The sequence below is a fragment of the Helicoverpa zea genome, chromosome 5, assembly GCF_022581195.2.
Source record: "Helicoverpa zea isolate HzStark_Cry1AcR chromosome 5, ilHelZeax1.1, whole genome shotgun sequence".
NCBI lineage: Eukaryota > Metazoa > Arthropoda > Insecta > Lepidoptera > Noctuidae > Helicoverpa > Helicoverpa zea.
Genome location: NC_061456.1, coordinates 1,994,044 through 2,016,452, shown reverse-complemented (window position 1 = coordinate 2,016,452; position 22,409 = coordinate 1,994,044). Strand labels below are relative to the sequence as shown.

Sequence of the window (22,409 nt, the reverse complement as noted above, 5' to 3'; positions counted from 1 at the left end):
ATCGATCGGGCAAAAAATTAAGTCTAAGAAGACTAGAAAAACAATCTAAAAAAAGGTAAACAGCTTTATCAAGGATGGTTTAGAATTCGGGTTGAAGTATTATTACTTGCCCTTTTGCCTTCAAAAGGCTTTTTTTGCCCTTTTGTGTCATCTACTTCCAAAACTCCTTAAAGCATTCCACGCATTTGATTGTTGATGCTATCAACGACCCGACAAAGTAGATGAATATCATCTTTAATATGTTTTTACGAAATTACGTCAGCCTCGAGGAGAATCCGCGTTAAACAGAGCGTTACAATCAGCTGTTAATCATATGAGTTTGTTGTCTGAGGTCTTTTTATGGCCTTTTTAAAGGACATGTATTGTAATTGAGGATGCTTTTGCCTCCTTTGCACTTTTTGTGGGAATTCATCAAATGACCCCTTTCCGCTGCAACTAGTTTGACGTTTCGAAAGAGCTTTCTTATACCTTTTTGAAAAAAAAATACTTTGACTTTGGCTATGGGTGCAATGTCTTTTGTAAATAACAATGCAATTTTTCTTCTCTCGACCACGTTGTTGTTACAACCACGACAGTTATCTTCTGCTACTAAATGCGACTTTTTCTCTCTTGTATCCTAAAATGAGTCGGAGTCACTTATAACCTTGAAAATAACATCTATTTCAATACACAACAATGACGATGTTTCCATTATACTCTCGAACATTAAACTGTCAACTGCATTCATAACAATAAGCCTTGCACATCCGATGGGTTATATAATATTTACGACCATCATACCGCCATGGTTAGCCATAAGTGACACTTGTGGGGACGTATGTCATATCCTTGAACGTTATAAAATGCGGTGATGAGATTTTACTGAAGACGTTTTCTATGACATGTATCTAGTATGTGTATATGTCTAGCTTTTTCCAACTTTGCTTGGGGTTTTGTTATAGCCTAACATGATGAAGGTAATAAAAGGTCTTCTTTTGTTTTTTGTTTTCTTTTGTTTTTAACCCTTTTTATTCAGATGTTTGTAAATTTACTCTCAGAGTCATAAATGACGAATTTGTAGGTACTAGAGAATGTTATCATTGGTATATTGCATGTTTTAATATACTTTAACGCCATAAATGAGGAAACAATAGCTTAAATACTAAATTACGTTTCTTAGGCGTTAAGTCATCAATAGAATTAGGTCATACGAACAGTTATTTCTGTGATTTTTCCTCGGTCTATTTCAGAAGTAAATTGAATGAATAAGCTTGAACCCCTCCCATCTCTTTCATGGCATGGGAAATTATTCAACGTCCTTCCCACCAACTTGAGGAGTGTAGGTATATTACTGCCTTAACTTTTACTGCCTGATTTTTTTTTTTAATGTTTAAGAAGTTTTATTTTATGCAATGTACACACTATATATACAAATTTAAACTACCTACTTATCTTTATACAAATCTAAAAATAAAATACTATATACAAAATATATATAAACATAAAACATATATAAAATTAATTTGATTTACTAATTACCTACCGGAAAAAAACATCGGAAGCATACTATTTACCTAAGCCTCAAAAATTTTAAGCGAATTTCTGCTATTTTCGTTCGTATCATAAATCCGCAACCTTGTTGAGTATCACTTAACACTAATTAATGTGTATTAATTAAATATTTTTTTTAAATGTTAGAACCTTCATGTTTTGCGGTAGTACCAAAGTTATACGTTGATTGCCTACTTAACTTAATACTATATTACGTTATTGAAATTGTATATGTATATAAAAATTAGCAACTTAGGGTCGGTTCATATCTGACGGAAAATGCGTATCGTAAATGTATGATTGACGTACTAACGCATCATCGGTTAGGTGTGAATGATTGAATGTTTTATCGTATATTTGTCTGTTTTGGCGTTACGCGACCGAAAATACGCGACGTATGTTCCGTCAGATATGAACCTACCCTTAGACGGTAAAAATCTGATAAATTCTTACTAACTGATTACTATTATCTAATGGCACCTATATCAGCAAATAACTTACCTAATCCATGTATTATTTACAGTTATTAATTCACAACTTGACAACGATATATAACAGTCCTCTTCTAGAATTGCCAAGAAAGTACCGACGTATTAAAAGATAGACACCTGTACACAATACGTGCAATCAGGTCACCTATTCACAGTGCAAAATCTAGACTAGCATAGTTTATGCAGAACTAGTGGGAACTTAGAGAACTTTTGTACTACGGTAGATGGATTAATTGGGACAGAAGGAGTTTGTAAATGTGGATTTATATGTCCTTATATATATAGATTATGTAATTTTGTAATATCAGGTTTCTTTAAGAAACAAATCTTCGCGTATATCCGGATGAAAAGTTGCCTATAGCCTTCATTGATGAACGGGCTTTGCAACGTTGAGAGAATATTTCAAATCCGACAAAGTAGTTCCTGAGGTAAGCATATTCAAGCAAAGAAACTCATCAACGTTATGTTATGGTAAAATGGAAGAGCACTAAAATTGATTAATTTTGTTTTGAGTACACAGAAGGCTAAATTACCAAAATGAGTTAGTTACCTTGTTTGTGAACATCACACACCCTTTACACTGCCTGTCAAACTTCTCCGGCTGAGCACTAAAAATTTTTTGCATGTGCCAAACTTTTTCATCCGACAAGGTCAGAAAAGTTGGTCTGAAACTAGGTACTAAATTGGGTATGAAAACACTAACTTTACTCCCAAAACGAGTGATAATAGTTTGTGTTATATGATTACCTATTTTTAATTGGGTTTCATTATGTACTTATGTTTTTCATGAGGAATTATTCAATTACAGTGACGTTAAATACCATTGCTGCTCTGAAGTTAGCTACGAACAAAGCTACTACGCTTGCGCCTCTTGACACCTCAAGAGGCCATCTTCAGAGTGGTATAAATATTTGACAAATTGGAAGATGGATTTTGCTACACAGATAAAGATTGAGAAAGGCCATAGGCTTTTTATATTGATGCGGAAAATAGTACCCTCATGAGGCAGGTGGAACCACAGGGAACAGCGACTAAGATACTTTGCAAGTAAATTATTGCGTCGGTATATTATTTTTTATCAGCCTACTGAAATAAACAGAGATAACTATACCAAAGTGCACTCAAGCTGCCTAATCCAGTACATTAGTGAGGTGCCCTCGTCGATATAGATTATCTATGTCATTTGCATTCGTTCCTGGGATAGTGACGTGACATTCGATAGTGTTGCTAGGTTACCTGTTGACAAACTTGGTATCATTGCATCAGATTTCAGCTAAGTGTGTGTCAGCTTATTTTTTTCGGGTAACCTTGGGGTGATAGGTTGTACACTTGACCGCCAGAAAAAAGAGCAATTATTCCCCTCACTGGTTGGAAATGCAACAGCTTGTGGAAAATAAATGAAGCACTTAAATATATTATCTACTTGGTGGTTGCAAACTGCGCCGATGTACCACAGATGGGCCTTCAACTGACCACAGACCACAACGACCATACATAAAATAGCCTCGATCTAAATTATTTTTGTTTTTCGACCGACCGCCGTATGTCCGGTAATAATGCATTAATGTTGCACAATTCTAGTTTAAAATTGAGAGTAATTTTGTGTTAAATGGTGCACAAAAGTGTTAATGTACTCAGGATAGTGCTTATAATTTTATTTCTATGACGATCAAGCCAAACATTCGCTTTACCAGTATTGCTAAAATTATACTACGCGTTCCGAATCATGATCCCTATAACGTTTCAACTGACAGTTGTATATAATAGTGATGCGAAACTGCGATAAAATACTGTTACGCAAAGATCATGTCATTCAGCCAGGTCATTCAACGGCCTTATTATATTTTATTTTACTATACATTCTTTTTATTAAAATTGCATAATTTAAAGAGTTTAGAATTCTTTTTGAATTTAATTTTAAAGAATTCATAATTTCCAGCTTAATGGAAAAATATTTAAAAGGAGGCCACAGACCTACCGTATTTTTTTAATTCAGTCATGTCAGATTCAGATTGATTAAATAAAATACAAATATACTGTGTTTTTTTTACTCAAAGCATTTGTAAATTTTTTCATACAAATCATCGATATTTTTTCTTATCGATGTGTCCCTTTTTTTCGATAACAGCTTGGCGACGTAACTTTTGCAGCACGTACCATGTACATTTGCATTGAGTTTTTTTCCATTATTTCGGAACATTACGTAATAATTTCTTAATATTCATTTTTATAATTTAAAAATGTACACAATTATGATTTTTTCGAGTTTTTAATGGGCCTGTAAAGGATTTATTGCGACAGGACGTCACTACAATGTTAAGCGCTAACGAACAGTCATAGGGATCATCATTCGCCGCGCGTAGTATAGGTAGCATTTGTATGATGCCCAACTTTGAGCAAAGTAAATAAAGTTCATAAAGATTTCAAACTTGAAGATCTAATTTTATAAGTTTTTTTTTTATCTTGCCTGATTTATTACCTAACCTTTCTACTACAAAAGTTATGTCATAGCATGTGCAGTACAAAATGTACAATGATCGGTTTCAAAGACTAGATACGGTACCTTATCAGAACCGGCAATCTACCTCAGTCAACACTTATGATCTAGCTCAGTAGCACACAAGCAAGAATACGGAACATCACCGTATTGAAACTCATTCCCATTTACAGATAAAATAAAGGTGCTCTCAGATTGCATGGTAATATGCGCGCGGACGGTAGTGGACGACTGGTGGCTGTTTATCTTATCATAGGGCTACTGCTGCATGCAGTAAAAGTAGTTTGGCTAGATATCTAAGGGTGCAGTAAAAGAAGTATTTGTTGCTTGTTGCCTAGATAGCAGGATGCAAAAGGAAATGGGTAAGCAAAGCAGTAACGTTAAAGTAGCCATTAATTGATAAAGAAGTTGGAGACATAGCTTACTACGCTTACGAAGATATTCACCTTTACTACTTACTTGGTTATTAAGTAGAATAATAAGGACGCAAAAATTACTAAAAACGTCAGCCAAAAAAGTTAAGTTACCAATTTACACTTACATTTACAAAAAGCCACACTTTAATCAAATAATTCTTAGCAACTCACAGCGGCGATAACACATCCATCTGAAAGAGCTTAAACTGTACACCATTGAACAGCGTAGCAAATTAGTAAACAAATCATCGACCATTATAATTTGACCCGTCACAACGTCGCTGCTTGTCAACGACCTTCCATTCTTCTTTGACTAATGCACTTTGCACTGTAGTTTTCAATATGGCCGCGGTTCAAGATACACTGGTTGTGTATATGCGATAGTTGATTGATACGTTCCGTACGCAGATAACCGTGGCCGATGTAATTCTCACGACAAATAAGGATTAAATCATGCTTGAGATGTTGTTTTGTTTAATTTGCTGATAGACGAACTTTTTGAAGAGTTTCGGAAGGTAGTAAGTAGGTAGTGATTGATAAAGCTGGTTTTGAGGAGTTCTATTTTTGAAAAATAAAATCTTTTTAGGTGGTACTTTTTTGTGCATTAAGTGTACAAATATAGGTTGTCAGATGTTTTTATAAACAAATTATATGCAGTAAATAAATTACATTCCATTAGCTACCTATACAGGGAATAATTACCGTGTATATAAAAAAGCATTTTATTGTAATGTTCCTAAGTATTACTATACTTAGAACTATTTATTTCTCCGACCTACTTCTTATATAGAAGAAGCCCTGAAGTAAATAGCACCTTTATTTAGTATAATAATATTAAAAGATCTAGATCTGTGTTGCAATCTATAGAAATTGATATCCATTTGAAATCTCGGTCACCTTATACGGTACAAGTCCTATTCATAGTCTGGACGACCATGTTTGGGCCATATCTATAGGAATCCTAATTGAAAGGGTTGTGATGCCTTTATGGGCTATCAATGGTATTACTGGGAAACTAATCCTTTGCAAATATGTCTTGAGTAGATTTAAATGGAGATTTAACCCTGATGAGATATTGTGTTCTGTTAGGAATATTGGGTTAGGTTAAGTATATATTTTTGCTGCCAGCCACTTTGTCCAAAACCCGAGGGCAACTTCTTACACCTGGATAAAAAGTACCTAGTTTATCCCCGTCTCCACAATCTCCATAATCTCCGTCTCTCCGAAATCCGCATTTTTGCCACCTGCCTCAAGATCTCATGCTGCCATCTTTATGCCAATCTCAGTCTCAATAGGTTCAGCCCATGCGTAACAAACAAAAAAACTTACTATCGTATTTACGATTCTATTTCTTAGTTGTAAAAACTTCGGATACCTGTAAGTACAGATGTTACTCAAAAACCCATCTAATTACTCAGGCAGACAAGATTAACAAACATTTATTTCTATGTATAACTAAACTAACTCAAACGAAACCCTAGCAAAAAATACAGTAGGCACACCCCAACTATTTCGCGTCACTAGTCACTGCATCCATTGGAAAGCCGTCCGGTGATCCGGCCGATTTGAAACCGGACCACTTTGACGGAACCGGATTGACAACGCGAGCGATACACGCGCCGCGGTGCGGTGGACCAAAACTGCAGTGCAGGGTTTAGCCATAATATGTGGAGATTTTTATATCAAATTGAAGATTTTTTTGCTTTGTTTTAGTAGAGGAAGGGTTAGATTTTGTCTACTTTGCTATCCTACTTGATAGCAAAGTAGACAAAATTACGCTCTGTGTAGAAAATATAATATAGGACTTCATCCATCATCATCCTCCGAGCCTTTTTCCCAACTATGTTGGGGTCGGCTTCCAGTCTAACCGGATTCTGCTGAGTACCAGTGCTTTACAAGAAGCGACTGCCTATCTGACCTCCTCAACCCAGTTACCCGGGCAACCCGATACCCCTTGGTTAGACTGGTGTCAGACTTACTGGCTTCTGACTACCTGGCGTGGAGTAGGAGTGTTGTCGTCCTGTTCTTCAAAAAGGGAGACAAAACCCAGTTGAAGAACTATCGACCCATTTCCCTCCTAAGCCACGTCTATAAGCTGTTCTCAAGAGTGATCACGAACCGACTTGCGCGAAGACTCGACGAATTCCAACCACCGGAGCAGGCTGGGTTTCGGAGCGGATACGGCACCATAGACCACATCCACACAGTGCGGCAGATTATACAGAAGACCGAAGAGTATAATCAGCCCCTGTGTCTAGCATTTGTGGACTATGAGAAGGCCTTTGACTCGGTTGAAATCTGGTCTGTTCTGGAGTCCCTGCAGCGTTGTCAAGTAGATTGGCGATACATCCAAGTGATGAGATGTCTCTACGAAGCCGCTACAATGTCCGTCCAAGTACAGAATCAGCAAACAAGGCCCATACCGTTGCATCGAGGAGTGAGACAAGGGGATGTTATTTCCCCGAAATTGTTCACTAATGCAATGGAGGATATGTTCAAGACGCTGAACTGGAAAGGACGCGGCATCAACATCAATGGCGAACACATCTCTCACTTGCGATTTGCCGACGATATCGTCATCATGGCGGAAACGCTGCAGGACCTACAACAGATGCTGAACGACCTGGCTGAATCTTCTCTACGCATCGGCCTACGGATGAACTTGGACAAAACCAAGGTCATGTTCAATGAACATGTTCTACCGGAACCGATAGCGATACACGGCGCCGTTCTCGAAGTTGTTCGGAAATATGTTTACCTCGGGCAGACATTGCAGTTAGGTAGAAACAACTTTGAGGACGAGGTGAATAGGAGAATTCAGTTGGGTTGGGCTGCATTTGGGAAGCTACGTCGAGTCCTAACATCGTCGATCCCACAGTGCCTAAAGACAAAAGTCTTCAATCAGTGCGTCCTACCTGTCATGACTTACGGAGCCGAAACGTGGACACTGTCGGTGCGGCTGGTTCACAAGTTTAAAGTCGCTCAGCGGGCTATGGAAAGGGCTATGCTCGGCATTTCTCTGAGGGATCGCATCAGAAATGAGGTAATCCGTCAGAGAACCAAGGTCATCGACATAGCCCACCGAATCAGCAAGCTGAAGTGGCAGTGGGCTGGCCATATTAGCCGAAGAACCGATAACCGTTGGGGTAAACGAGTTCTGGAGTGGAGACCACGCCTCGGCAAACGTAGTGTAGGACGTCCTCAGGCACGGTGGAGTGATGACTTGCGCAAGGCGGCTGGCAGGAGCTGGATGCGAGAAGCCGAAAATCGATCTCAGTGGCGTGCACTTGGAGAGGCCTATGTCCAGCAGTGGACTGCGATAGGCTGATGATGATGATGACTACCTGTAACGACTGCCAAGGATGTTCAATGCCAGCCGGGACCTACAGTTTAACGTGCCATCTATCGTGTGTCTAAGATATACTTAGAAAGTACATACAAACTTAGAAAAGTTGCATTGGTACTTGCCTGACCTGGAATCGAACCCGCGCCCTCATACTCGAGAGGTTGGTTCTTTGCCCACTAGGCCACCATGAATTTTTATATAATATAGGACTTCGAAGACACTAAAATATATGTAAAAAAATCCACATCAACATTACCACGATTTTTTAAATAAAAAGAACACTAAAGCGAATATTTTGCGTGAAACTGTTATTCTGCCAACTGCACATAACCAGATTGAACCACTTTTAAAAGATTCCACGTTTTTGAAGCAGTGGAAATCGTTGAAAAACATGGCGGATGCGTTTTATCAGATTCTTCGTCATACGCTAGTGGATTTTCAAGGATCATCTTGTGTACATTAACCGGAATATTAATTTTAATGTGAAAGATGTTTTTTAATTATGGTTTTGAAACTTACCGCGTGTGATGCACATTTCGAGACATTGACGTTAATGGCTTATAATTATGTGTTATGATTCGGGATTTAGAAACCAAAGGGTTATTTCATAAACCTTAAAAATGGTGATAATATGTTAATACGTACGCAAAAAGTACTTAACTAGACACTGTAAGTTTGTATGTCTAGAAAAACATAATTAAAAACTCAGTAAGTACACATTTCATATCTTTTTATTTTCGTGAAAAAACAGACACAATAATAGATAGTCACATTAAAATGATTTAGTAAACCATAAATAGAGTTTAAATCAGTGTGTGCAATTAACTACATCATCCACATCTCATATTTTTCATAACCATATAAGTATGTAAGAATTTTCTACCCAAAAAAGGTTGACCATGGACTAAAAATCGATGGTGCCATTTCAAGTTCACTAACACGGTACCTAATAATAGAAGTTTGCATTACCCATGAGTCTATGGTGAAAGTAATCCCCTGGTATAGAAAGCTGCCGTGCTGGTCATAGAGACTGGTTTCCTTTGCACCTTATCAATTATTAATTATAATTACTGGGTTAGTTTTCACTCTGTTTGCTTTGTATGTGACGATTGTTTTAGAGTTCGACAGGGGTAGCCAACCAAGTTCATATTTTGTTACAAATAAGTATATTTTATATGTGGCCTGTGTTATAGTAGCCGATTGTCATCAAATGGGTACCGATCTTGATTTTTGGCTACTGTTGTAGAAGTGTTACCAAAATAAAATATCTCAACAAAACTGTGAACTAACTTGTCTACAGTAGGTAAGTATGAAAAACTATGAAAATAAATAAACATTGAAATGAAATCGTATACTACTTTGATTGGATGCCCCAAACGTGGCAATATTTCTAACTCTGTATGAGGTATGGACTCAAACGCATGTAGTCTATTCAATTGCAATTTTCATGATATATTGTAGCTTTGACACAATCAACTAGTACATAGACAATCAATACAACTAATCTATGCGCGCTTTTTGAGCTACAACAGTTCTAGGAAAATGGATTTACATGGAACACACAGGATTCATTCATTACTACCAGAATATTCCTCGTATTGGCAAACAGATTCGAGCATTGATTCAATCGGGTTTTGATTTTCAGTATTACAGGGAAATTCCTGTTCGGAAATCCGGGAAATACTGAACTCTGTTTGGTGAAACAAAATAGCGCCTCAATTAGACATTGTTAAATGGTATGAGGTAAAGCTTAGTCAAAAGACTGTAGTTTGTCAAAAAATATCTGTATTTACCTATGTATGTGTTTATGCTTCACAAAGACAAACCTCATATTTAAATGGATGTCAATGTCAAAACGTCAAAAGAAGAATCATTCTTCAGGTAAAAGCAAAATAAAACTTATCTGGCGATTGAAAAATTGGACCTTAAGGCAGGCCATTTCATTGGTATTGTAACTTTCATCAAATTATCTTCCATGGTGATACTTACCACGTTCCTGTGGTCAAGAGTCTTCTATAGCCGTCATTTGTTTGAACATTTTTCAAACACACCATGATGCGAGACGTCCGAATCAATCAGGCGCTTTTTACACCAATATTCGATCCGCACTATAGAAGATTTATTGGCAAGGCAATTAATATATTACTGGCATGTTTATCATAAACAGTTGGTTAGGTAACCCAGCGTATATGATGGTGATAAAAATGTTTTTAATGTGTCTTATGCATATTTTTTCATTTGCATTAGACAGGAGGACAACAGACGTAAGAAGGACTGTAACACAATAAAATGTTGTATCATTTTCTCTTAAAAATAAAGCCTTAATTTTATATAGCCTGCAGAATTTGTAATTATAGTACTTATAATTACTGTTACCGCAAATGCGATTTTTATTATTCATAAAAACACAACCAATAAGGCATAAACATACATGTATGTATCCATATCCAAACTAGGCTAAAAACTAATACCGAATTTGCTCAGCGTGCTTCTCAAATACAACAAAAGCCGATCAAACCATACCAAAAGCTACTGCTAGCTGATATTCTAAAAGTAGGTGAAGAATTCTCCATTGCCTCCAACGAATGTATTTGCGTGTGACCTTACGGTTTGACATTATGAGGTATAAATATCACATGTAGTGAGTCAGTAAGCCGTTCAAGTTACCCAGCGATGCGGTGTTGTGCACTATTTCTTGTTCAGACACATTTTCTCTTAAAGTATCGCATGTTGAATAAAATTAAACTGGCGAAGAATTGGACTGTGTGTTTTGTCGTACTTAGAAGTGTCTTTTGGTTATGAGTAGGATGAATATCTCTTTGGTATTTTTTCGGTGCTCGATTAAGGAAAACCTCAAGCTTTCTGCTGAAGACCTATAAATTTATCCATGGTTAAAAATAGTGAAAATAGAAGTTTTCCGGATGGTCAGAAGTTAGAAAGTCTACTAACTAGCCTTAACAGCTTATCAGGGGGCTACCTTGCTAAATAGATCGAAGAAGTAAAAATCGCGGATACTCAGTTGCATTCAGTCAGACTGGAAGCCGAATCCGTCATGGTGGATAAAATGCTATAATGACAAAGTAGTGTGATAAACTCCACACATTATAGTCAGCATTAAAATGCCATTCATCATTCACACTACCATAAGGACCCTAACCACACCTCTCTCCTGTGAGTCCTCCCATTTCTCACATGATTGTAGCTCAAAAATGCATGGTTGCACCATCCGGTCCCACCACAAGCCGCAACCTTTGCTCCTACGCGACTGCCGAACGTCCCCGTATTAAATTAAACATTAAAACATAGAGTAGGTGCAGAGCAGAAGCTCCATTATCAAAATTACTTTCAAGCAGATTTTCAAGACTTTCAAGCAGGACAAGTAAAGCTTCATTCGTATAGTATAGATAGACATAGCGTAGACTTTGTCATATCCGCATTATTTTTGTATCCACCCAACGCCTCCATTTTACTCTTGGCGGGGCCACCAGGGCCAAAGCCTGCCAGGGCTGCGGGGTTGTTCGAAAGAGTTCCCGCGGCCCTGGTACATAAAGGACTGAAGAAGGAACGTGGTTTATTTAAGCCTGAGAGGGACTCAGAGTGGAAAGAATCATATTATGATTTCCTATTAAAAAAAAAGGTGCTTTGGGGCAAAGAGGAAAACACTTGGTGGGAGTCCTATGGACGATGATGATGATTAATTTTAGCGGCAGATATTTTAAACCTCGCCTTTTAAGTATAAATTAGATGACCAAAGCAGTGCATTTGTAAATGAAAATAAGTAGATCTTCTGTCCATGCTTACATAATAACGCAACATCAAACCGATGACGTAACCCGATACAACAAGAATTAGTTGTTTTCGCAAAATTGTCGCTATAAATACAAATAAAGTAGAATCTGCCTTTGAACCGCTAGACTTGTTTCTGTTAATGCCAAATACAAATGTTGTTTTAAGATAGTGTAGGCATGTTTAATATTATCACATTTGGTATAATGTGAGAAACAAATCTTACGTAAGTATATAATTTTTCCAATTTCGTGACTTTGTTGGGGAATCCCGTTTGCTTTAAAATTTAGGCTATTTAGGTATCGCCTTTTGTTTATTTTCAACCATAAATAATATTGATTACTATAGTTCGGCCATTCAGAGAGTGCGTTCCTGACACGTCGCGATTGAACTGACGACGTAATAACATTCATTGATTATTGATATAATAATGTTGTTTTAATGCTCCTCAATTGTTAAAACGGTAAACAACCAGCAAAAATATTTTTATCGTAACTGCAACGCCATTGCAAAGTTACGTCGTCAGTTCAATCGCGACGTGTCAGGAACGCATTCTCTGAATGGCCGAACTATAATACTTCAAGTCAACTATGATTGAATACTGTATCCTCCTGCCCTTATTTCAATTTTATTTGGGGTCGGCGTTTGATTTTTTTCTTTTTGCAGTCTTTTATCTGCCGTCTTCATAAGTAACAATTTTCTAGCCACATCGCAATTTGGTATTTCTTGGTAATAAAAATTCCGTTCACATTATTTATTTCATTTATTCAGAGCAACTCATGCAAAACTGGAGGAAGGAAACTCGTTCTAATTAATAAAATGATGCCATTAATATTAATAAAGTAGGAAACATATTATTATTGCCGAATTAGACAAAGCAAATGTTTAGGAAATGGCTATATGTATAATTACACATTTAATTAAATATTTGTTTTTACTCAGTAACAAAAGGAAATATTTTTTAAGTTTCTAGCGGCAATAATTCTCTGTAGCAGTGTAGTAAGAAATAATTCAATCTTTCCTTTACTATCAAACAGCTTCATGTGAATTTTCTTATAATAACCAAGCCCATTCATTAACAGTTTTAAATAATGATAAATACCTTCGTATCTATCGCAGTTGAATTACTCAGGTCATGTTCTACTCTGTATTATTCTAGGTATCCCTGGTAGTGAATAACCTTTGCATGTCATGTCTCACTCATGAATAATATATTCACAATATTTGTACAAGCGCCTAAATCGTCTGGCAGGTCGTATGAGGACCGGTGACGTCGCCACGTATCGTCTGATGTCAGAAGTGTTTCTATTGTTTTGAGTATTATGATATAGGCTTGTTCGATATTTAAAATTAGATATTGTTCTTTTTGCTATAAACCTGAGTATGAATTTGTGATGCTGGCCACAAAAACAGATATATAGCGGTTAAACTTATAACACCCCTATTTTGTGAAGTTTGACTTGTTCTGTATTATTTCTGGTTCTTCTAACCTAACATGTGTTGCTGGGGAGTTTGTTGCGCCACTTCTTCTTCCCAGCCAAAACACATAGGAAGTGGTGAAGGGCTGGAGTTTTGGGGGCGGTCTTTTCTTTTTGACGTTCGAAAAGTGTTGATTTATCAGCCTAATTTGAATAAACGTTTTTGAGTTTGAGTTTAATGTTATTTCATCACGCCAGTACAGCCAAAGAGAGATTGGTCATTTAAATAATCTACAATACGGATATGGTCTACAATTTGATAAATATAATACATAATATCCTTCCTACTATTACACTGATATTTATCCTTTATCATTTCAGCAAAAGAGAATGACTGATTAGTCATGTAGTCCCAACGAGGAGCTTCAGTTCATTTAAAAGCATCCGCTTAATTTGGAAAAACTAGTTGTCTGAATATTACGCTTTTAGGCTAAGTGTCAAAAAGTGAAAATTGACACTACAGAAATCATCGAAGTATTCCGCGTGAAGCCTATTTATGAAGATGTGTCATCTCACGCCGTTAGTGATCATGACCGTGATGCTGATAATTTACTTGTTTCACTTGAGCTGTAGCATCACTACACAGCTCATTAACTGCGCCGTTAGTCTCATTAGCTTTGATTTATTTGATGTTAACTGCAGTTTTATTTCATTGCTCATTGTCAATTATCTGGATTTTATTGTGTCCAGCGTTTGTTATGGATACAAGAATAAGTTAAGGACGATCATAACAAAGGATACACGAGTAAGTAAAGGACAAACAGTATTTAGAAGATCTAGTCACTAGGATGATGTCAATTTGTTTTGCGTACATCAATATTTAACATTTTCAACTGACTTTCTAAAGAAGGAGGTGCAGAATTCACAGATCATGCAATTATATAACAGAATCGTCTTTTTCTATGTCTTACTCCAGGTTATAACTATAGGTTTATCAGAAGTATGAATGTTAGTTTCCATATCAAAGAATCATCATCCTTCGAGCCTTTTTCCCAATCATGTTGGGGTCGGCTTCCAGTCTAACCGGATTCAGCTGAGTACCAGTGCTTTACAAGAAGCGACTGCCTATCTAACCTCGTCAACCCAGTTACCCGGGCAACCCGATACCCCTTGGTTAGACTGGTGTCAGATTTACTGGATTCTGACTACCCGTAACGACTGCCAAGGATGTTCAATGACAGTCGGGACCTACAGTTTAACGTGCCATCCGAAACACAGACAATGGTGTCTAAGATATACTTAGAAAGTACATACAAACTTAGAAAAGTTGCATTGGTACTTGCCTGACCTGGGATCGAACCAGCGCCCTCATACTTGAGAGGTGGGTCCTGTACTCACTAGACCACCACGACTTTAATATCATATCAAAGATTATACCGTACCAAATACGGAAATGCATAAATGGCATCCACTATGCACTTTTTACTCTGCAATAGCAAAGTAACCTGATACAGGAAGCGACATTACTTATCCAGCACATTCTTCTAATACCAACCGTATAACAAGGTCATTTATATTTAATAGTATAAAAAATTGGACTGCTTTTAGTCTATTACACATTTAAGTGTTAGACTTAGCGAAGGCAGGGGTTATTGAACCCATGATTATATAATGTTCTTGTTTTTTTCATATTTAAATTCGAAGGTCGATTCTTGATTCTTTCTGGCTGAGTCATTCTGAGTTGCTTGAGACACTTCCAGGATGCTATAGTCCTTTAGATAGGTATACATTGCTCTTATTTTTTTTAAGTTTAGAACTGTTGTATTTTTGTTAAATATTTTCAATAGTTAAATAGTTAATCTACTAAGTACAGATAATGTTATGTCACAATACATGTAATTTTAATTGAAATCAAATAGGTACTTTAAAAGTACAAATCATCTGAAAGGCGAATGAGTTGTCACATCTCCAAGTCCAAGTCTTACTAAGAAAACTACAAAATTTGTAGTTTTATAAACTTGTCTACAATATAATCTTGGGGGTCATTAAACCTTCGACGTTTAGTCACGAAGGTCGGCTGGCCATTTATTTTGGAATAAATTGATCAATATCGATTAGGTATTCAACAGGTATTTTTTGGTATTTTTGTCTTTGACTGAAAGCTTCTTAAAGGTGCCTCTTTTTTACTGGAATCTCTTGGACTATCCCCGGTCATTTCTAATGTGTAACCTGTTTTACCCTTAAGTAAACATAAGTTCTACTACTAGTTACTGTAGGTAGAGTATAGATTGCAAGTATTCGATATTCACCGATGCTTCAAGTGGCTACAACTTCTTCAAATTGCTTATCATGTACCTATTTTACCCCAAGGAATCGCATAGGCAAACTTTTACCATGAAACATTCAACTAACTTTCTGTTCACAGCAATATCAACGCAATGCAACACATAAAACTACCAAAGTAGCCTTGAAAATAATAATACGAGCCCATGCAATAAAGAAGCACTGCATATCGGAGATCAGCCCCGCCCACCTGCCATGATGCAGGGGAGTCACGGCTGAGGGGAGCCATTGAATGTGCATTATGCTCTTATATGCTCTTACGCATGTTGTGTGGTAATTAAATCAAGATCGATGGGGAGGAAGTGGGTTTAGAAGATTTTTCGTTGTAGGATCTTTTAATGTGGAACCATGTATAGGAAATACAAATGAAGACATAAACAAAAATACAAAATACAAATTTATTTATTTCACTAAAATAGCAAAACCTGATTTAAATGAAGTTTATTAAGACGATGATTGGACTGTTAGGAGAGGAAAGAGATGTGGGGCTGAACTCTATACTACCACTTTATTTAGAAAGGCGATCAAGAGAAGAAAACAAAACACAGTTTGATAATGTGTATGAATATGTAAGTCCGTGAATGTGAACATTGAACTTCTTATAAAATAATGAAGTAACAAAATGTTTGTAGGTCTTCTTTTATTTTATTTTCAAAGTCATAAGGATAAATGTCAGTACTTATTGATAGATTGGGATGTTATTCGCCGAATATAGCCATGAGTCAGACTCTGGTTATTTTCCTACCAAGGTATAGGTTAAGCGCCCTTTACGGGGCCCCGGTATGGGCACGTTCGGCACGGCCGCGGGCTGTGCACTACCTGAACGTGCCCCAAAGGGTGATAGCCATTAGGCTAATCCGGGGGTACCGCACGATCTCCCGCGAAGCAGCTGGCCTACTCGCTGGACTGCCACCGTGGGATCTGGAGGCGAGGGTCTTCTTGCGCCTGTACGACTGGCGCGAGGAGGCTCAGCGCCGGGGAGAAACCCCGTTGCCGCGGCAAGTTGTCGCGCAGCGGGCGGAGCTCCGGCGCGATCTCATGGTGGCCTGGAGGGAGCGGCTATCGCAACCCAGTGCAGGGCACGCCACCATCGTGGCGGTAAGTCCCCTCTTTGAGGAGTGGCTCGGGAGGAGTCACGGCGCCCTCACGTACCGCATGACGCAGGTCCTCACCGGACACGGTTGTTTCGGGAGGTACCTGCACCGCATCGGTCGTGAGGAGGCGCCCGGGTGTCACCATTGTGCGGACAGCCCCGAGGACACGGTGGACCACACAGTCCAGGTGTGCCCCGCATGGGAAGGGCACCGCCGGGTCCTCGTCGAGGCTTTGGGCGGCGGCGACCTCTCGCGTCCGGCCCTGGTTCAGGCCATGGTCCGGGGCGAGAGGGAATGGGATGCCGTCGCCTCCTTCTGCGAAGCGGTCATGCTCGAGAAGGAGGAGGCGGAACGCCAGAGAGTTCGCACCTCTCATCCCGGCCGCCGCGCTGGACCAGGTAGACACCATGGGCGCCGGGTGTCGCGAGATGACTCCCGGCCACCGTAGGCGTGGGTCTGTGGGCGGTGAGTTCGGGTGGCTCATCGTCCCTCTGTCTTCCTAGACGACAGACCCGTGTCGACGGCGCGCGTTGTTCCACGCGCTCCTCAAAGAGACGTCAGCAACCCCAGCGGGGCCCAGCAGGGCCAAGGCCTGCCGGGGCTGCGGGTTGTTCGAAAGAGATACCGCGGCCCTGGTACATAAAAGGCCTATGACGGAACACGACGATTTTAGTCAGTAAAAGTCTGACACTCCCTCACCGCTGCTAACCCACAGCGGGAGGGGTCATTTGATGATTTTACGTCGATAAAAAAAAAAAAAAAAAAAAAAAAAGGTATAGGTTAAGCAACCTATTAAGTTTTTGCATCCATCTTTGTAATCTCAGGAACTTGTTTCTAGAACATTCGATATCGATTAGCCTTTTAAGGCAGAGTACAGAATTGCAGCGTGCAAACCAATTATGATTAGTTTATTATTTTATGAATTTTTAAACAGTGTTAGACAAAATTGATCGTCAGAAGGCGCTGGTTGAAACTTTCAATAAAAACATTTATAAACAGACTGAAGTTTTTGCTCTACGATGCCTTATTTTACAAGGATCATCCAGTGCGATCCGTTGTACGTACGAGTACAATTAATTGCTTAATTAGTACCAAGACATGATATGTTTAAAAATAACAAAATAAGCCGCGACAATTAATTCGTTAACCGCTCGATTGGAACTCACATAATTGTAGTAAAAAATACATTCTTGATAATCAAGCGAATCGGAACGCCTACGTTTATGAATACAACTCCGAATTCCATTTTCCAATTCAAATTTCAAAGTAATTTGATTTCAATTATGGAATAGTACGTTGTGATTTTACGAGTAGAGTTGATTTGGATAAGGTAGCATTTCGTCATACATTTGTCATTTTATAAACATAGTTTTTTTTTAAGCTATGTGGGGTTTAAAAAGCTGTTTCATGGTTCTGCTTGTTTCCAAATGCCGTTAAGGGAATATTCTCCTTTTGTCTACTCCTGACCTGTAACAATAATTCCCCTTTCCGCAGCTTCGCGACCGAGTTTGGCGAAAACTATACAAAAGATATATTAAACTTTTTTCTATATTGTTCTGTGCTGACAAAACTTCTGGAAAGTATTCCAAACAGCAGAATTGGGGCACATAAAAAAACACACATAAATTAATACCTAATACGTATCCTTGTGTCTAAACGGGATCACAACATATTTCCTAAATGTTCTTCAACTATAATGGGCTCCTTTTTGGTTATTATACCTATTTAGGCCAGATCACCTGCCAAGAGTGCCGTTAATGCTGAGTATGGATAATTTAGGTTTGTAAACAAATAAGGAATTAAGGACACTCTTAAAGAGGGCTGGGGTAGAACTGCCTCGTTGGCCTGGTAGTCGCATAAACGCGAAGAGTGCTCACCGTGATGAGTAATAGGCAATTCTCCCAACGAGCCTTTTCCCAACTATGTTATGGTCAGCTGTCAGTCTCACCGGCTATTTCGATGATACAAGGCAAAGATCCCAAACTAAAAATGATGAAAGGTAACTAGGTCATGATAAAACGATACCTCCAAAATAAGATACTGAGCCCTGGAATTCCCTGATAATATTCTCATAACCCTTACATTGGCAATGGAATCCGATGCGGACTTAACGTGGCTTACGTAAAGACTAAATAGCGAATGCTGTGTTATCGAAAGGCATAATATTGACAAGAAAGGGTATTTTGTTAGGGCTAGTGGATGTGGTATTCTTTTTATGGGAAATATTGTGATATCATGTTATCATTCAATTATGTTTGGATATTTTTACTTTCCTAATTCTTACAATGTGACTACGATAAGGGGATTGTTCGAAAGAGTTATATCACGGACCAAGTCCAAGTCCAATGACCATGATATACAAGAGGCTCCAGAAGGAATTAGAATGGGTATAAGTCAGTAGAAGTCAGAAACTCTCTCCCATTGCACCCACAGCGTGACATTTTTTCTGGGATATCATCAAATGACTCACGAATTTAGTTGATGATTTTCCAAAAAGAAGTGATTAGACATGTTAAAATTTTCTTAAAAATTATATATCGTATTAAAAAGGTCAGTTTTGGTTACATTCAAAAGCATCCAAAAAATCGTTTGAACATCACTGAGTCAAACAACAATATAGTTGCACAATATTACAACAGAGTATAGTTACTGGTAACCATGACAACACTCCCGTCTCACCCAACTATAAATACACGGCAAGGTAAATGTCTATAAGGTAATGCTTTGTAATAATAACCCTTTGTCCCTTGAAGGTAATATCAGAAGCATAATATTATTATGTGTTCTATGTTACTGTTGGGGTCTTCAAGAGATGAAAATGTAGAATTCTAATTGAGAATATCATGAAGTTGACTGTTTTGAAGAATTGAAATTGGGATAGAGTTGGAATAGCCAAATATGATATGTATACTTATAGTGCAAATTCCCCTTAATTCCTATTGAGGTCAATTTAATAATTCGTTTTTTTAGGAACATAAGTGGCAAATAAAGATACACTATTGAAGATTTTCATTTCTGAAACGCTTTTCATATCTGTTTTCCTAAATCGGACATTTATCTGAATTGACTGAAATATTAAGGGTTATTTTAGAGAATAATATACTCGGGTTTAATAGGGTTGATTGTATGTCATGTAATTTCTAGACGGCTTCAAAAATAGAAGAGTGCGATTCTCAATTCAAATGCAGCAATATTTTCACAATTTAAGCCAAAGAAGGTCGTTCAAGAGAGGAAAAGCTGAGATGAAAGCTACTCGTACCAGCCATGTCTAGTATATTGAGGTTATATGCAAAAGGTTAGAAGGTTTTATATATATACCAGTATGAGGTACTACCTCTTTACTTCCACCACTACTTATGCTTAAGAAAGCAAAATGCACTTTGTATTAAAAATGTGTGTGAATATTTTATTTTTAACCCTAAGATCCACGTGATGGACGACATTCTTAAATGAGAAAAGAGTAAGGAGTGCAGGTTTTTACACCTGTACTTTGGATTTACCAAAGTAGAACATGACATTTTCTTCGTGTCTAAATTCTTCTTCATCAGCTAATGAAATTGGGAACATGGCTACTGCCCTACTATTACTGGTTCATCGTAATATGCTTCCCTTTTCCATTCCTTTCTGTCTTTTGTCATACCTACTAAAATTCGCTCTCTTGTTGTTCAAGTCATCTTTTAGACCATTCACCCATCTTTTGTTTGGTCTTCCTCTGGGTGTTTATTTAATATTGCAAGGAATTTAGATTTGTTAAAAGGTTTTTTGACTGTTTGTAGTCTAGAGCTACTTATTTTTTCTTCACGTTCATTTCACATGCTTATGAGATATAATGATTAACAAAAATCCAGTTTTTTCAACCTGTTTATTTTTTACAAAATCTTGAAATAAACAACATATTTTTTATTTATTTTATATACCTCTATACAACTTGTGATCAGTCTCTCAATAAATATTTTTTAATAGCCACTCTAAGTATCTAATGCTTAGATGTAATTTCTTTCGAAACTTGTATTGAAGTATAACCCTAACAATATAATTGGTTCCTAGGCAGTTAATTCCTTCCTATGTTCTTGTAATCTATTCTTAATGGTCTTAGGCAAGTCAGACCATTATGCTCGTACAATACTCGGAATTTTAAGGCGCATTCCCTTATACGTCTGTCGTATGGTTCATGGCCATCTACTAAACTAGTAGACCATTTGTGATGAAAAAAACTTGTGAATATGATTTTGCGTTACTGTGCTGTTTTTTTAATTTAACATAGTGATAATGTTTGAATTTAAGGGTACATAAATACATATTTCTATAAATTTTGATACAAAAGTAAACACTACATTATCAGTTCAGTTATTGATAAATTAACGAAGCAATCAAGCAGCAGCGAACTAAATTAATTGTCAATAATTGATAATTAATATACCCTAGTCTATCAGTGGACCTAATTGATAAACAGCCGTTTATAGTCTGTAAGATTATCACCGATAACCGATCGATAACATAGCATAAACTTACTGTAAACTAAAACATATGTTGGACCACACATAATAGTAATTATGTAAAAGTTAAACAGAACGCATTACTCATCAGTTACTCAAACTGTAAACAAAACAATAAATCATTCACGTATCGTACATGAATTTTATTGATCAATTAATTCGCGACGAGAAGAGAACTGCGAGATATCAGTGTAATAGAGTGTAAGTAACCCTTTCGAAGCCGGGGGACTGGGAAGGGACTGCCCGGGGAAAGAGTCCGGCTTTCATTGCTACGGTCCACAAAATAAACCTTAACGAAATGATGTTCAACATAACATAAAAATACAGAGGAATTTCTGATATTTTTACCAAAAAAAATTTGGTTGGTAAAGTCTATTACACTTAGGGAATCTTAAGTGAAACTTACCATTTCAGAGAAAGCGCTCTTAGGCCTCCTAGCCGGCGTTCCATTCATCCTGCTACCGGACACGACTCAACAAAACAAAACAAACCGACCAATCGGATCGCACACAACTTTTTCACGGACACTTGTAGAGTTCACCACTGTCAAACTTTAGCATTGAACTTTAACAACTTTTTAAAGAGAATTTTGTTCAAACAAGGAATAAAACTGGTTACAAACGTTAGACTGCACTCAATTTAATCGATGACTTCATGCAATTATTCGCTGATAAGTTATCGAGAAGTTGTGACTTGAAACGGGTCGCGGCGAGGCGAGTCGACAGCCCCGAGGTTCGAGAATTACTGGCGAGCCGCGAGATCGGGCCGACACGACGCCGTCCGAGGTGCGTACAAACCCACACCGGCCCTGCATTATTTACGTGCCGGACAATGCCTTAAGTTTTGGAGGTTAAGTTCCGAATGCACGCCGCAAACAAGGGTTGGATAAACCTTTTAATTCAAAAAAATACACTAGGCGCGTTTTAGTTGAACAATCATGACATTCAATGCCACAAATGTTTACTTACTACAGCTGAAGCGAGCGCACATGA

The 22,409-nt window shown here is 37.8% G+C and overlaps 1 protein-coding gene across 2 annotated transcripts in view; it reads right to left on the bottom strand.

Annotated features, from left to right (window-relative positions):
- LOC124630250 (four and a half LIM domains protein 2) overlaps positions 1 to 22,148 on the bottom strand; it is a 178,975-nt gene extending 156,827 nt beyond the window's left edge. The window contains exon 1 of one of the 2 annotated variants that reach the window (XM_047164037.1): positions 21,824 to 22,148. In XM_047164037.1, coding sequence (XP_047019993.1) covers positions 21,824 to 21,871 — 48 coding nt within the window. In that variant the 5' untranslated portion in view covers positions 21,872 to 22,148. The remainder of the gene's footprint in view (positions 1 to 21,823) is intronic. The other variant, XM_047164038.1, reaches the window with a different exon arrangement.
- Positions 22,149 to 22,409: the final 261 nt, after the last annotated feature.